A 15717-nucleotide genomic window follows, 5' to 3' on the forward strand; every position below is an offset into this window, starting at 1 on the left:
CTAAGAACATGTGACCAAGTTCACCTGGATGTGTTCTGGCCCGTTTTATATGGAGGACAATCAGGAGGTAACTTGTAGTATCCCAGAATGCATTTCAGTTCCACAACGACCTCTGTCCTCCAGAGTCCAACTGGTCAGGTCTGAACTATCAACAACATAAAGCTGATGTGGAGGAGAAGGTAGCTGCTCTGGTCAAGAGATTCAAGAAGGTTGTCAGATAGTTTAGTCAGCAATGAAACTTTATCAGTTCCCTTCACACGACGAAACAATTAAACTAACTCCAGCTTCCTCCCACCGTCCAAAGACATGCTGGTTAGGTTCATTGGTGATTCTAAATTGGCCGTAGGTGTGAGTGTCTCTCTGTGTTAGCCCTGTGATAGACTGGAGACCTGTCCAGGGTGGACCCCCCCTCTAGACCAATGACAGCTGGGACAGACTGGAGACCTGTCCAGGGTGGACCCCCCCTCTAGACCAATGACAGCTGGGATAGACTGGAGACCTGTCCAGGGTGGACACCCCTCCTCTAGACCACCCCCCTCTAGACCAATGACAGCTGGGACAGACTGGAGACCTGTCCAGGGTGGACCCCCCCTCTAGACCAATGACAGCTGGGATAGACTGGAGACCTGTCCAGGGTGGACACCCCCCCTCTAGACCACCCCCTCTAGACCAATGACAGCTGGGATAGACTGGAGACCTGTCCAGGGTGGACCCCCCCCCCCTCTAGACCAATGACAGCTGGGATAGACTGGAGACCTGTCCAGGGTGGACCCCCCCTCTAGACCAATGACAGCTGGGATAGACTCCAGCCCCCCATGAACCCACCACATTGATTTCTCCTGCTATGATCTGAAGTTGACTCCAATCACCAGTGACCTTTACTTTAGTCTGTCACCTCTACTCACATGGTTCAGTTAATAAAGAACACAACAGCTGGTCTCATGGAGAACCAGGTGGTTCCTCGTTCAGGTTATTTTCTTTAAAGGTGAAACATAAAAACAGAGGAGACGAGTTTGCTTTAGACGTTTCTATATTTCTGGATCAGTGAAGAGAAGAGAGCAGTAACAGGAAGTAGAAACAATAAATAAACACTAGAGCTGCAGAGTTACCGTTAAAAAAATAGTAAATATGCAAACAGAGCGACGTGAGTGTTACTCTGAGACTTCAGTCTGCATTCTTGGTCAGGTGAAAGTTGTGCGTATGTTCTCTGTGAATGTTAACCACAGAGGAAGCTGCTGCAGAAGAAACCCCGCCCACCCCACCACAGAAGCCCCGCCCAGCTCAGACCATCTCAGCCAAGCAGTGGGTGGGGGAGGCAGGGTGAGACTCCTGGGTGCCCTCCCTCCGTCCCTCCGTCCCTCCGTCCCTCCGTCCCTCTCAGCAGCTTCAGTCCAGATCCTGGATGCGACGGCAGATGTCTGCAGTGAACTCTGAACACTTGGAGTTTCCTCCCAGGTCCTTCGTCAGCACCTGAAACATCATCATCATCATCATCATCAGTAAGAACAGCTGATATTGTTTTTATGAGATTCTGAGCAACGACCACGTGGTGACTGTCCTACATGGATCCTCTATTTATCTGGTAGGACACTGAGATCCTGAGAATCTGAGTCCTTTGTTGCTCTGCTTCACTTCCTGTCGTCCTCTGATTGGTCAGGGTCAGATCGTCATGGAAACATGTCCATCTGTGTGAGGAGCGTGGAGAGACTCACCTTCTTGTCTCTGATGGTGTCGAAGCACGCCGTCTGGATCTTGTTGCCGTGGTCGTGCAGACCCATGTGACGCAGCATCATGACGGCGCTCAGCAGCAGAGCCGTGGGGTTCGCCATGTCCATGCCGGCGATGTCGGGGGCGGTGCCGTGGACCTGCAGCACCGACACACTCACAATAAGCTCCTCCCTCATCAGCTGGAGTGTCTGACAAACAGCTGTTAATAAAGCTTCAACAAACCGATTCAAATATGGCGACTCCGTTGGCGCCGATGTTCCCGCTGGGGGTGACCCCGAGTCCTCCGATCAGCCCGGCGCACAGATCACTGAAACACAGTCACATGACCACAGCGTGACGGCCTCGGCCTCAGAGCAGCTGACTGAGGCTTAAAGGTTAAACACTGACCTCAGGATGTCTCCGTACAGGTTGGGCATGACCAGGACGTCGAACTGGGTCGGATCCTGAACCATCTGGAGACGACACGACACGGATCAACTCATTATCAGATCGCCTCACTTCAGGTTTTAACATCTGCAGGAATCTACCATCAAACCATCAGCTGACGTCTGCTTTTAACCTCGGCCGGGATTCAAACCCGCGTCGCTCTGTGAACTCACATTGAGGCACACGGTGTCGAGGTACATCTCAGTGAACTTGATGTCTTTGTAGTTCTCGGCCACCTCGCGGCATTTCCTCAGGAACAGACCGTCGGACATCCGCCTGCAGAGACACCACGCAGATCATCATCAGCAACGTGAAATAAAAGAAGAAGAAGAAGAAGAGAGGACAGTCAGTGATTAAAACCACAGAAGAAGAAGCCGACTCACATGATGTTGGCCTTGTGGACGGCCGTCACGCTGGTTCTTTGGTTGTTTCTGGCGTATTCAAAGGCGTACTCCGCGATGCGTCTGCTGGCGTCCTCCGTGATCAGCTTGATGCTCTGAACGACGCCGTCCACGATCTACGACACAGAGACGAGAGACGAAGGTCAGAGACGAGGAGACGAAGGTCAGAGACGAAGAGATGAAGGTCTAAACTGATCCCATCTCTGATGACAGGTTTTAATTATTGATTTTAAATCAGATGCTGGAGATTTCTCTGATGAAACATCTGAACATTTATTTCTGATTTGATGTAACTGCTCTGAGACCTGCAGCCCTGCAGAGACTCTAACTGATCAGACAGATTAAAGTTAAATCCAGATGTCAACAGCTGCCCGACCGCCCGCCGCCACACGGCCTCCGACCCGACTCCGGTCCACTCACCACGTGTTCGATGCCGCTGTACTCGCCCTCGGTGTTCTCTCGGATGGTGACCAGGTCCACGTCCGTGTAGGGCGTCTTGTAGCCCTCGATGGAGACGCAGGGACGCACGTTGGCGTAGAGGTCGAAGGTCTTCCTGAGCAGCAGGTTCATGGACGGGTGGCCGGCGGCGATGGGCGTCTTCAGGGGTCCTGCAGGACAAAGCTGGTGAGCTGAGAGCGTTCAGAGGAGCTGAAGATCTAAGAAACATCTGCTGACCTTTCAGGCCGATCTTGCTCCGGTCCATGGACTCTTTGGCGTCGGGGGGGATCATCCACCTCCCGCCGGGACCTTTGATCGCCGTCACGTTCCTCTCCTCCCACCTGATGGGAGCCTGCAGGTGAGAGAGCTGATGTTTAATCATCATTATAGTCATCAGATCATTTCTCTAAATGTTCTGCAGCTGCAGCAGAAGGTAGCGGCCCCAGGCCCCAGGCCCCGGGCCCCAGGCCCCGGGCCCCGGGCCCCTGATCACACCTGAACAGAACAGAGTCAGAGTGACAGCCTGAAGGTGTTCACTCACTTTAGCTGCTTCAAAGATCTTCATGACGGCGCTGGAGATCTCTGGACCGATTCCATCCCCAGGGATCAGCGTGACCGTCTGCATCTGCACGGAGAGAAATAACAGCGAGTCAGTAACTCCTCTGATGAGCAGAGTTTAGTCTGACTCATCAAATCAAACTGTTAAACGTCTACAATTATACGTTTATTATACAACTATAATAAACATATAATAACAATCATTTAACGTGAAGGAGATCATCTTTATTTATTTATTGACAGATGTTCCTGCAGGCTGATGTCGTGTATCTGTACAGTCTGTGCTGCTGCTGTTGTTGTTGTTGTGTTGACCAGTGTGGGACGGTGTCAGGTTGACCCTGAACTACTCACCCCTCTGGAAAAGGAAGCTGAAGACAGGGCGGGTCTCCTCACTGCACCCCCCACCACCTGGGTCAGCTGTAGGAGACAGGAGAAGGTCACGTCATGAATAGATTGTTGTCTGAATGAGTTTTACAACATCTGGACTCTCTGTGGTCAAATACAGCTTCAATCTCTGCTGACAGTAATAAAACGCTTTTAAACATTAACTTGTTTGGATCAGTGTCACATTTGTTTTTATGACAACTCAATATAATTACCAACTGTGTGGTGGATTTAATTTATGCCGAATTTATCTTCAGTGAGTTTAGACGTTGTTAAGTTGTTAAATACATGCAGATTTTACACAAACTCCACGTTAATCTTAAATTCGCCGAGTTTTAAACGGAGTCTGGTGATGAGCAACATCAGATAAAGTGTCTGCGCTCACATCGGAACTAAGACTTTTAAAATTGAATTACTAACTCCATGGTGGCTTTAATTTATGCCGAATTTAGAAGAAAACACTCAGCTTTTATGCCAACTCTTAATTTGATTAATACACTCTATGGGTTTTAAACTAAATTAAACGGAACCTTAAACTGGTATATTTATAAACGCAGTTTGGTGTGGGTCGCCATCCTGAACTAAGCTGAACTTAGAGCGTAGCGCCGGGTCTACGCGGCTGTTAACCGGCGGAAAAGTAACCGTGACGAAAAGTTTCACTCCGGTTAAAGAGAACATGCGAATAATGTCATGGGTGTCCCGTTAGCTGACTTAGCCCCGTTAGCTCAAATAGTCCCGTTAGCTGAATTAGCTCCGTTAGCTGAATTAGCCCCGTTAGCTGCAGCAGCTGTCATCCCGCTGAAGGACACAGGCTGCTAGCTAAGAAGCTAACCTGCTAAAGGGGCGAGAAAAAACCCGCAGAGAGAAAGAAGAGATCGACAGAGATACAGAAACACTCGAGCTCACTCAGAGGAACCCGCTCAGGATCCATGAATGTTGTGTTAATGATTTAAATCCGCTTTTAAAGCTTATTCTTCTCACCATTGACCTCCACATGTTTCCTGCCATCCTACCGAGGAAGAGCCGGCAAAGATCCTATGTAGGGAAGATGGCTCACTCCGTCCTGCTGCTGGGGACCAGGCGGGACAAAGATCCTCTACAAGCAAGATGACTCACTAAGATAGATCGATAGACAGATAAGACAGATAAGACAGGGACAAACCGACAAACTTATGTTTCTTGTTTTCCTAAAATAATAAAATAAAATGTAATATTAGAACAGGACGACTATTTCGACATAATCACCAGTAAATGTTATAAAATCAATAATAAAGCTCAGCATGTTCCACAGTGTTATCAGTTCTCACTAAAGACGTGAGAGACTGAAAGGATGATCAAACATGTATGACTTCTGTGTGTTCATCAGAGTTTATTTGAATTTCATCTTTTAACATCCTGGCCGCATGGCTCCTTAGAAACCTTTTGATAAATGATAATTAGATTTAGTTTCATGATGTTTTAATCCTCTGAACAATGCGCCCAAGTCATGAAAGGCGACTTTTCAGAGCGTCCCCTGAAGGCATCAGGCAGGCTGGTCCTCCTCCTCCGCCTCCTCCTCCTCCTCCTCCTCCTCCTTCATCTTCCTCTGCGACCCTCCGCAGACTCGTCGCCGGATCGGGAGCCTGGATGTCCGGCCGTGTCAGAGCCGCTGCCGGATGTAGACCGAGCTCGGAGCAGCGGTCACTTCCAGTGTGATGCAGCTGTGTGATGGGAGGATCCGCCGCGCAGGATGGGCAACAAGCAGACAACCTTCACCGACGAGCAGCTGGAGGCCTATCAGGTGACCGTTACCCCGACAACAGGAGGCAGGAGCAGGGTTTAAGCAGCGAGCGGAGACGGAGCTGAGGATGCGGTTCCTCCATAGAACACAGAGAACATAGAGAGCACATAGAACATAGATGGGAGCAGGTCTGCTCCGTCCTGATTGGCTGAGCTGCAGCCTCCTCTGCATCCTGCTGATGCTGCTGAGTGATGAGCTGAAAGCAGATCCTCCCTGAGGACCAGCTCTGACTGTGTCTCTGTTTGTTTACAGGACTGCACCTTCTTCACCAGGAAGGAGATCCTGCGGTGAGTGTCCAGCATGGCAGCACTGTGCAGGTATTTGCTTCATCAGTGAGGAAGAGGAGGAGCCGCAGGGCTATAGCATCACATGTTCCAGGTCAACGACATTTAGGAAGCACAGATAAAACACCAAGGCCTGACTGAAGGTGACACAGGTGAGGTCATGTGACATCTATACAGGAAGTCAGGAAGAGTCTGGATGAAGAGCTGAGGCTCAGTCACGTGACACACAGGTGTTAGGTGGGTCAGTGTCAGTGAAGGAGGACGTTGACGTGTCGTTGTCGTCTGCTGTCCTGTGTGTCTGTGAGTTAATCCAGATGTTTCCTGCTGCAGGTTACACGGCAGATATCGTGAGCTGGCTCCACATCTGGTTCCTCTGGACTACACCAACAACCCAGACATCAGAGTTCCACTGACACTGATCATCAGCATGCCTGAGCTGAAGGTACGCAGCATACACAACATGTATGTACACAATATACACAACGTATACAATATATACAATATACACAATATACACAATATACACAACCTACTTGCGTGTGTGTGACAGGAGAACCCGTTCAGGGACAGGATCGTGGAGACGTTCTCTGAGGACGGTCAGGGGAACCAGAGCTTCAACGACTTCGTCGACATGTTCTCTGCACTTTGTGAAACTTCACCCAGAGAACTCAAGACCATTTACGCCTTCAAGATCTACGGTAACACCAAGGATACAACTCAGATACAAAACTACAGACACCAACAAACCACTGCAGACGACAACAGACGACAACAGATTGCCACAGACAACAACAGACTACCACAGACACCAACAGACTACTACAGACGACAACAAGCTACTACAGACGACAACAGACTACCACAGACGACAACAGACTACTACAGACGACAACAGACTGCCACAGACGACAACAGACTACCACAGACGACAACAGACTACTACAGACGACAACAGACTACTACAGACGACCACAGACTACTACAGACACCAACAGACTACTACAGACGACAACAAGCTACTACAGACGACAACAGACTGCCACAGACGACAACAGACTACTACAGACGACAACAGACTACTACAGACGACCACAGACTACTACAGACACCAACAGACTACTACAGACGACAACAGACTACTACAGACGACAACAGACTGCCACAGACAACAACAGACTACCACAGACGACAACAGACTACTACAGACGACAACAGACTACTACAGACACCAACAGACTACCACAGACACCAACAGACTACCACAGACACCAACAGACTACTACAGACAACAACAGATTACTACAGACACCAGCAGACTACTACAGACACCAACAGACTACCACAGACACCAACAGACTACTACAGACAACAACAGATTACTACAGACACCAGCAGACTACTACAGACACCAACAGACTACCACAGACAACAACGGACTGCCACAGACGACAACAGACTGCCACAGACAACAACAGACTGCAACAGACAACAACGAACTGCCACAGACAACAACAGACTACCACAGACACCAACAAACCACCACAGACAACAACAGACTACTACAGACAACATCTGACTGCCACAGATGACAACAGACTGCCACAGACGACAACAGACTGCCACAGACAACAACTGACTGCCACAGACAACAACAAACCACCACAGACAACAACAGACTACTACAGACAACAACAGACTGCGACAGACGACAACAGACTGCCACAGACAACAACTGACTGCCACAGATGACAACAGACTACCACAGACGACAACTGACTGCCACAGACAACAACAGACTACTACAGACAACAACTGACTGCCACAGATGACAACAGACTGCCACAGACAACAACTGACTGCCACAGACAACAACAAACCACCACAGACAACAACAGACTACTACAGACAACAACAGACTGCGACAGACGACAACAGACTGCCACAGACAACAACAGACTGCCACAGACAACAACTGACTGCCACAGATGACAACAGACTGCCACAGACGACAACAGACTGCCACAGACAACAACAGACTACCACAGACAACAACAGACTACTACAGACAACAACAGACTGCGACAGACGACAACAGACTGCCACAGACAACAACTGACTGCCACAGATGACAACAGACTGCCACAGACGACAACAGACTGCCACAGACAACAACAGACTACCACAGACACCAACAAACCACCACAGACAACAACAGACTACTACAGACAACAACAGACTGCGACAGACGACAACAGACTGCCACAGACAACAACTGACTGCCACAGATGACAACAGACTACCACAGACGACAACTGACTGCCACAGACAACAACAGACTACTACAGATAACAAGGGACTGCCACAGACGACAACAGACTGCCACAGACAACAACTGACTGCCACAGACGACAACGGACTACCATAGACGACAACAGACTGCCACAGACAACAACTGACTGCCACAGACGACAACGGACTACCATAGATGACAACAGACTGCCACAGACAACAACTGACTGCCACAGACGACAACGGACTACCATAGACGACAACAGACTGCCACAGACAACAACTGACTGCCACAGACAACAACAGACTACCACAGACACCAACAAACCACCACAGACGACAACAGACTGTCACAGACGACAACAGACTACCACAGACAACAACAGACTGCCACAGACAACAACAGACTACCACAGACACCAACAAACCACCACAGACGACAACAGACTACCACAGACGACAACAGACTGCCACAGACGACAACAGACTACCACAGACAACAACAGACTGCCACAGACAACAACAGACTACCATAGACGACAACAGACTACCACAGACGACAACAAATAACATAAGATGTCCACAAATATAAATGAAATGAAAATTAATTATCTGTAGACTTCGGTAAACTCAGTTAAGATGTTACTAAAATGAAGATTGACAAAGGCAGCTGTTCTTGGACGTCCCCGTGTCTCGGTTCCTCTGAGCAGACTCTTGTGGTTCTGGTTCAGACTTCAACAGGGACAACTTTATCTGTAAGGAGGACCTGGAGAAGACCCTGAACAAGCTGACCAAAGGCGAGCTGACGGCGGAGGAGGTCACTCTGGTGTGTGATAAGGCCATCGAGGAGGCCGACCTGGACGGAGACAGCAAGCTGTCCTTCGCAGACTTTGAGAACATGATCTCCAAGGCTCCAGACTTTCTGAGGTACAGTCTCTGGTTTTCATTTCTACTTTAGTGAACGACTGCTCTTACCTCCAGTCACCGCCAAACTACTCAGGACTGAAACCTGACTTTAAGAAAAGACAGTGACAGAGACAGAAACATCTCGTTTGTTCAGACGTCTCAGGGTCAGCAGTCTCTGTCTTCTGTTCTTCTTCATGGTTTTGAAATCTTTTTCATCATTTTGTTTGGGTCAATGGAGACTCCTGAGACTTTTAGAGGGTTTAAGTTGTTTGTGTCGTGCTGACGTCAGACTTCAGCTGCTCTTCACCTTTTAATAGTTCAGATCAGGTCAGACAGTCATCAATGCATTCATCAACACTGTGCTTTAAAGCTGCAAGGAGCTGAATGAAGGAGCAGCATCTGAACCATAAACTACACAAAGAGACTGGAACGATGAATGAATGATGAAACCACCAACAGTTCAGCTTAATCAGAGTCTGACGGTCCATCACTCAGAAGAGGAAGAAGAGAAGGAACAAAAAAGAGGAAGAAGAAGAGGAGGAGGAGGAGGAGGAGGAGGAGGAGGGCTGAGTTAATCCAGTCAGTGATTTGAGTCATAAATCTGTCTGACCGCCGCTCACAGATATTAGCTGGAAATGATTCTCTGGGGTGGTGGTTACCATGGCGACGACTCTGTGAAGCTACAGGGTGACCTCCTCTGCTGAGTCATCCATGTTACTGTGACGGGCCGAGAGAGGAAGCAGAGCTGAGGAGGGACGTTAACGAGGGAGACAAGACAATCACTGAGGACGGGAGTCTATGTCCAGGGACCAAACACCGTTAATGAGTCTTAGAGGAGTCTTAGAGGAGTCTTAGAAGAGTCTTAGATGAGTCTTAGATGAGTCTTAGAAGAGTCTTAGATGAGTCTTAGAAGAGTCTTAGAGGTGTCTTAGAAGAGTCTTAGATGAGTCTTAGATGAGTCTTAGAAGAGTCTTAGAGGAGTCTTAGAAGAGTCTTAGATGAGTTTTAGAGGAGTCTTAGAGGAGTCTTAGAAGAGTCTTAGAGGAGTCTTAGAAGAATCTTAGAGGAGTCTTAGATGAGTCTTAGAGGAGTCTTACAAGAGTCTTAGAGGAGTCTTAGGGGAGTCTTAGATGAGTCTTAGATGAGTCTTTGATGAGTCTTCTAGGAGTCTTAGTGGAATCTTAGAAGAGTCTTAGAAGAGTCTTTTAGGAGTCTTAGTGGAGGAAGCTGGGACTAGTTCTATACTGTAAATAAATGTCCCTGCGGTGTGTCCTCGTACAACATGAGGAAAAGTTCACCACAGTTTTTTATATTTGTACGAATCAAACGAATGTGAATCACAGAAGAATCTGAATTGACTGTGAATCATTTACCAGAAATACTTCATCCTCTGTTTTGTTCTGTCTGCAGTAACTTCCACATACGAATATGAGACGTCACGGCTGAGATCCTGCAGAGGAGAGATGTCTCACTACGACCCTGTTTCCACCTCGACTCAGGTCCTGTCCTTTCTACCGAGGAGTCGGAGTCTGATTCAGGTGTTTCTCGCTGCATGGAGACTTTCTCTGGACAGACTCTGAACTGAACTGAGACGGGACTGAGTCCTCTCTGCACAGGGACATGTGTCTTTTGAGACACATCTGGAGCAGATGAGACACATCTGGGAGGAGACGGCGGGACGTTTCTGACTTCAGTGCTTTGCAGAAAGGCCACGTTGGGCCTGGATTCTCTCTAAAAGCACACATTTAAAGGGCAAACAGTGAAGAGCTATGCAATCTTTGTTGATGAAGTGCATGTTGGTAACTGCTTGTAGCGGCTGGTTCAGTGAAGCCTTCTGGTGCATAATGACAATCATAGTAAACTGTAGCTAAGTAGAAGGAAGGGCTCTCTGTCATCTCTCCTGTAAATCAGCTCTCTGTCGTTCTAATAAAGACTTGTTCTGATGCTTTTCTCTGAGAACACAGATAGAGTCATGTTCTCAGTGTACAGGTTAAGAGTCAGACTGTTTATGACGATCACAGGAACACGACACAGCTGTGATCAGTGTGGACAGGACATCATTGTTGAGTCGTGAGACACAGCATGGACGTCCACACACTGATTCATAGAAACTGAAAGATCACAGCATCACAGAGGCTCATGGACGAGATGACGTGAGACTAAACGGCTGGTGGGAGCTGAATAAACTCTGTGAATGACATGAATATTTCACATAAACGACCTGAGGATCAGACAGAGTGGAACGATGAATGAAGTGTTAAAGGTCTGGAGGAGGAGTGTGGACCAGCTGATCGTCCTGCAGCAGCTGATGCTGCAGCACATTCGTCCTGATTATCCTGAGCAGTCGACTGTGGAGACGACCGGTCCTGCTGCTGCAGCACTCGGCCTCCTGCTACCGCCTCTGAGACAACAAGAGACAACAAGAGACATCCACTGAGACAACAAGAGACATCCTCAGAGACAACAAGAGACATCCACTGAGACAACAAGAGACATCCACTGAGACGGACACAGAGACATCCTCTGAGACAACAAGAGACATCCTCTGAGACGGACACAGAGACAGAGACATCCATTGATTATAGTCCAGCCTTATTTAACACACCAACACCAGGACCAGGACCAGGACCAGGGAGCTGAAGGCCTCAGAGGAAACTCTGTCAGCAGGGGGCGCTCACTCACAGCTCAGGAGGGTTAGATGTGTGATCGTTGATCAGAGATGAAATAAAAACTCTTAGTGAGACAAACTGAACCAATAAATGAGGCTCAGAGTCAATGACGGCTCCAGTCCGTCCTTCCTTCTGGACTAAATGAGGACGGACGGAGTGGACTCCAGCGTTGTGTTGGTGGATTGATGTCCTCCAGCTCTTAGAGGTGATCTCTGGTGGAAGCAGCAGGATTCAGCTGCTCCTGGTCCTATAAAACGATATTGTAAGAAGAAATGAATGAGTGAGTGAGTGAGTGAATGCATGGATGAATGAATGAATGTTTTTCTGCAGGTGCTCCTCACAGAGAGCTGCAGGTCATACAGCTCCTCACCTGTCTGCTGTGTGACACTGACACCTGGTGGTTGGAGAAGAAACTGCAGCAGAATTAAGACAAATAGATTTAAATACAGCAGAAAATTATTCATTTATTAATCATTAATAAATGAGACGGTCTCAATGAATAATATCTGAGGACATGAAGACAAATCTACATGTGTGTCAGTCCAACCATTAAAAACCATAAATCCGGCCGCGGGACCTCGTGTGGTTCCATGGTGTAATGGTTAGCACTCTGGACTCTGAATCCAGCGATCCGAGTTCAAATCTCGGTGGAACCTAAGTTTTTTTTTCTGCCTTTTTTTTTTGTTCATTTGTGGCAGAAAGTTCAAATTAATTAAAAAAAAAAAAAAAAAAAAATTGCAGCTTTAAAATAAAAAAATATAATACCAAAATCAGTAATTCATCACATTCAATTCTTTTTACTTCCAAAAAATAATAATGACATTAATCAGCAGCTTAGAAGAGGAAATATTAAAAAGTACCTGATGTTCTTAGTTCTTAATATTATCTCTAGATGGTGGAGTGTAAATCTGTGACCTAATGAACAAACTCAGAGTCATCAGTCGGCCTGTTTGTCTATGGTTCTATGGTTCTAGAGTTTCTGGTTCTGTCCTGCTCCGTTGGTTCTGGTTAGACCTCTGTCAGAGAGCTCACTCTGATTGGCTGATACAGGAAGTGATGGAGGTAATGTGTGGATGTGGATGAGGTGAAGTCCAGGACCGTGTCTGTGTAGGGAGAGTCTGGAGCTGGTGGCTGGTCGGGGAGTTTGCAGTGGATGCACACTGTGGTGGTTTCAGCTGAGACTGGGTGGACTGATTCGTCTCCTCCAGACTCCACTGATGCTCCGTCCTCCTCCTTTATATCCTGGAGGAGAGTCTTTGTGTCGGGGCAGATCCAGGTCAGCCGTCCATGTCCTCCCCATCATCCTGACCCAGAAAAATCTTTCAGATGTTCTTCCACCTCCTCCTTCACATCCTCAGGTATTTTCACAATGAAGGAGGTCCTGATGTGCTGCTGCAGGTGTTCATTATAATCTGAATGAACGAGTGTTAGCAGACTGAACAGCAGGTGAAGTTTAATAAGAGCAGAGGGAGCTCAGACTCACTCTGAACCCAGTGAACCTCCACACTCAGCATGTTAGCACTGTTAGCACTGTTAGCACCGCCACAGTCGTGCTCTTTGATTTCTCCAACACCATCCAGCCTCTCATCCTGAGGAGTTGACCACCACCTCACATCCTGGATGTTGGACGACCTGACCAATAGACCTCAGTATGTGATGACATGGGACTGTGCGTCTGATGTGGTGGTCCTCAGGGAACTGTCCTGGCTCCCTCCATCTTCTCCCTCTACACTGATGACCTCAGACACCTCTGGACCAGCTGTAATCTACAGAAACTCTCAGATGACTCTCGCTGGCCTCATCCAGGATGGAGACGATGGAGACTATAGAGAACTCAGAGAGTTTGACGTCTGGTGCCTCCAGCTGAACGTGAGTAAAAACAAGGAGATGATGGAGACAAACTCACAACACACAGACTGGTGAACATCCAGGGAATGGACATAGGACCGTCCATAATAAAGACCAGAGTGGACTCTATCTGCTAAGGTCACTGAGGTCCTTCAGCCAGTGGAGGTGGAGGACGACCAGAGGCTGATGGTAAACCAGTCCCCCCCCCCATGGTGTGAGGTTGTTCAACCAAACCTGTAGACCACAAATGTAGAACTACTGCTGTATTTAAATAGTTATTTTAGTATTTATTTAATGTTTTACCTTCCCTTATGATCTGTCCTTAACTATATGCTGCTGTAACACTGCACATTGTGGGATAAATTAAAGGATTGTCCTGTCTTGTCTTGTCTTGTCTTGTCCTGTCTTGTGCTGTACATACACCAGCTATAGTTTTATGTTCTTCTTGTTTCACTGTGTCACCTAGGCAACAAGAGCCTGGGACGTCCTCTAGAGACAAACTGAGCTGAACTCTGAATATAGTCTGAGGCATCACGTTCAGCAGACGGGGCTATGCTAACAGTTTCCCTCTGCTTTCAGTCTTTATGCTAAGCTAGGCTAACATCGTGGACTAAAAGGCTGACTGATCCACATCAGGGCTCATAATAACTTTACACTCTTTCCAGTCCTTAAAGGCATTTGTGGGATGAGTTTAGTCCAAGTTCCAAATATAAACTCAACTCATTTTAAGTTGAATAACCCACAGTAAACCCTCTGAGTGTGAACGCTGACTGAAGTCTGTGTAGGACTAAACGCTGGGCGGCTCCTTTCCATCAGATGCTGTTTGCAGACGGATGGCTCGTTCTCAGCAGGAGCAGAGAAAGGTCAAACGAGGACAAGTGTGAGATAAAGTAAAGTGCTCTGTGGGGATTTGCCTTCTTCTCGCTGCAGACTGAGAATTAAACTCAGCGACTTGGCGACGCAGCCAGCTGGTATCCCACAGAGCTTTGAACAATGGCAGTTATTTCCATCTCTTGGCTCGGGGCTGCTGCTGGGGGCGGCTCAGACCACACATTTTAATCAAGGGGAACATTTGGACTGGGTCGGTCCTGATGGAAACGAGCTGGATTTCCTCCGCCAGAGTAAATGCTCTCACACAGCGGCCGAGCTGCAGGGAAACACCGACACAGTTCACTCTGTGGGAGCCAGCGAGCTGCTGCTTCACTGCTCTGGAAACATGGAGAGTTCACCAGCAGCTGCCAGCAGCTCAACCCACTGACCCCACCACTGCTGGACCCGCCCCACTGCAGAACATCTGAGGACTCAAACTCTGACACATAACCCATGAGCTGTAACTGTCTCCTTCTAGGCTCAAACAGAAGTCCTATTTGTCTCTAAACTCTCTGATCATCTGGTTTCTCTGCATGGAGTTAGCTTAGCCTCCAGTTCTACTATCTGACCAGGACCAGGACACGTCCTTTAAGTCCAGGACTGTCTTCTTTCCTCCTGTCTCAGAGCTGAAGAACTAGAGGCTGGATCACTGGATATTATCTTCTTTTCGTTAGCTGAGATTAAATCCTCCTCCCTCCACCTGAGGCCTTTAAAGGCCTGGCTCCATCTGATCTCAGGCTGCTGGGGGACGTCCCATCATCCTATAGGTCTAGGCTGCTGGGGGACGTCCCATCATGCTTTAGGTCTAAGCTGTTGGGGACGTCCCATCATGCTTTAGGTCTAAGCTGTTGGGGACGTCCCATCATCCTATAGGTCTAGGCTGCTGGGGGACGTCCCATCATGCTTTAGGTCTAAGCTGTTGGGGACGTCCCATCATGCTTTAGGTCTAAGCTGTTGGGGGACGTCCCGTCATGCTTGAGGTCTAGGCTGCTGGGGGACATCCCATCCTGTTATAGGTCCAGGCTGCTGGGGGATGTCCCATCATCCTATAGGCCTAGGCTGCTGGGGGACGTCCACCTTAACCTGATCAATCCTGAGCTTTATATTTAATATTGATCACGGTCTCTGGTCTGAGT

General features: G+C 48.2%; 2 protein-coding genes across 2 annotated transcripts; one reads left to right on the forward strand and one right to left on the reverse strand.

Moving 5' to 3' along the window:
* Window positions 1-1021: 1021 nt before the first annotated feature.
* On the reverse strand, window positions 1022-4990 carry LOC311485757 (isocitrate dehydrogenase [NAD] subunit alpha, mitochondrial-like). Its single transcript, XM_084541362.1, has 11 exons — window positions 4917-4990; window positions 3903-3968; window positions 3535-3618; window positions 3231-3345; window positions 2976-3163; window positions 2538-2671; window positions 2328-2430; window positions 2116-2180; window positions 1951-2035; window positions 1713-1865; window positions 1022-1470 (listed from the first exon to the last, which is right to left on the reverse strand). Exons 1-11 carry the CDS (start codon window positions 4941-4943, stop codon window positions 1387-1389), a joined length of 1104 nt encoding a protein of 367 aa, XP_084397488.1. The 5' UTR covers window positions 4944-4990; the 3' UTR covers window positions 1022-1386.
* Window positions 4991-5664: 674 nt separating this feature from the next.
* Window positions 5665-9523, forward strand: LOC311485760 (calcium and integrin-binding family member 2-like; the record flags this gene model as incomplete). The annotated part of the gene is made up of 5 exons (XM_084541365.1): window positions 5665-5715; window positions 5968-6002; window positions 6330-6441; window positions 6550-6697; window positions 9020-9523. 5 exons carry the CDS (start codon window positions 5665-5667, stop codon window positions 9244-9246), a joined length of 573 nt encoding a protein of 190 aa, XP_084397491.1. The 3' UTR covers window positions 9247-9523.
* Between the last annotated feature and the right edge of the window lie 6194 nt (window positions 9524-15717).

This window comes from Chelon labrosus (genome assembly GCF_963514085.1).
Source record: "Chelon labrosus genome assembly, chromosome: 3".
In the NCBI taxonomy this organism is placed as follows: Eukaryota; Metazoa; Chordata; class Actinopteri; order Mugiliformes; family Mugilidae; genus Chelon; species Chelon labrosus.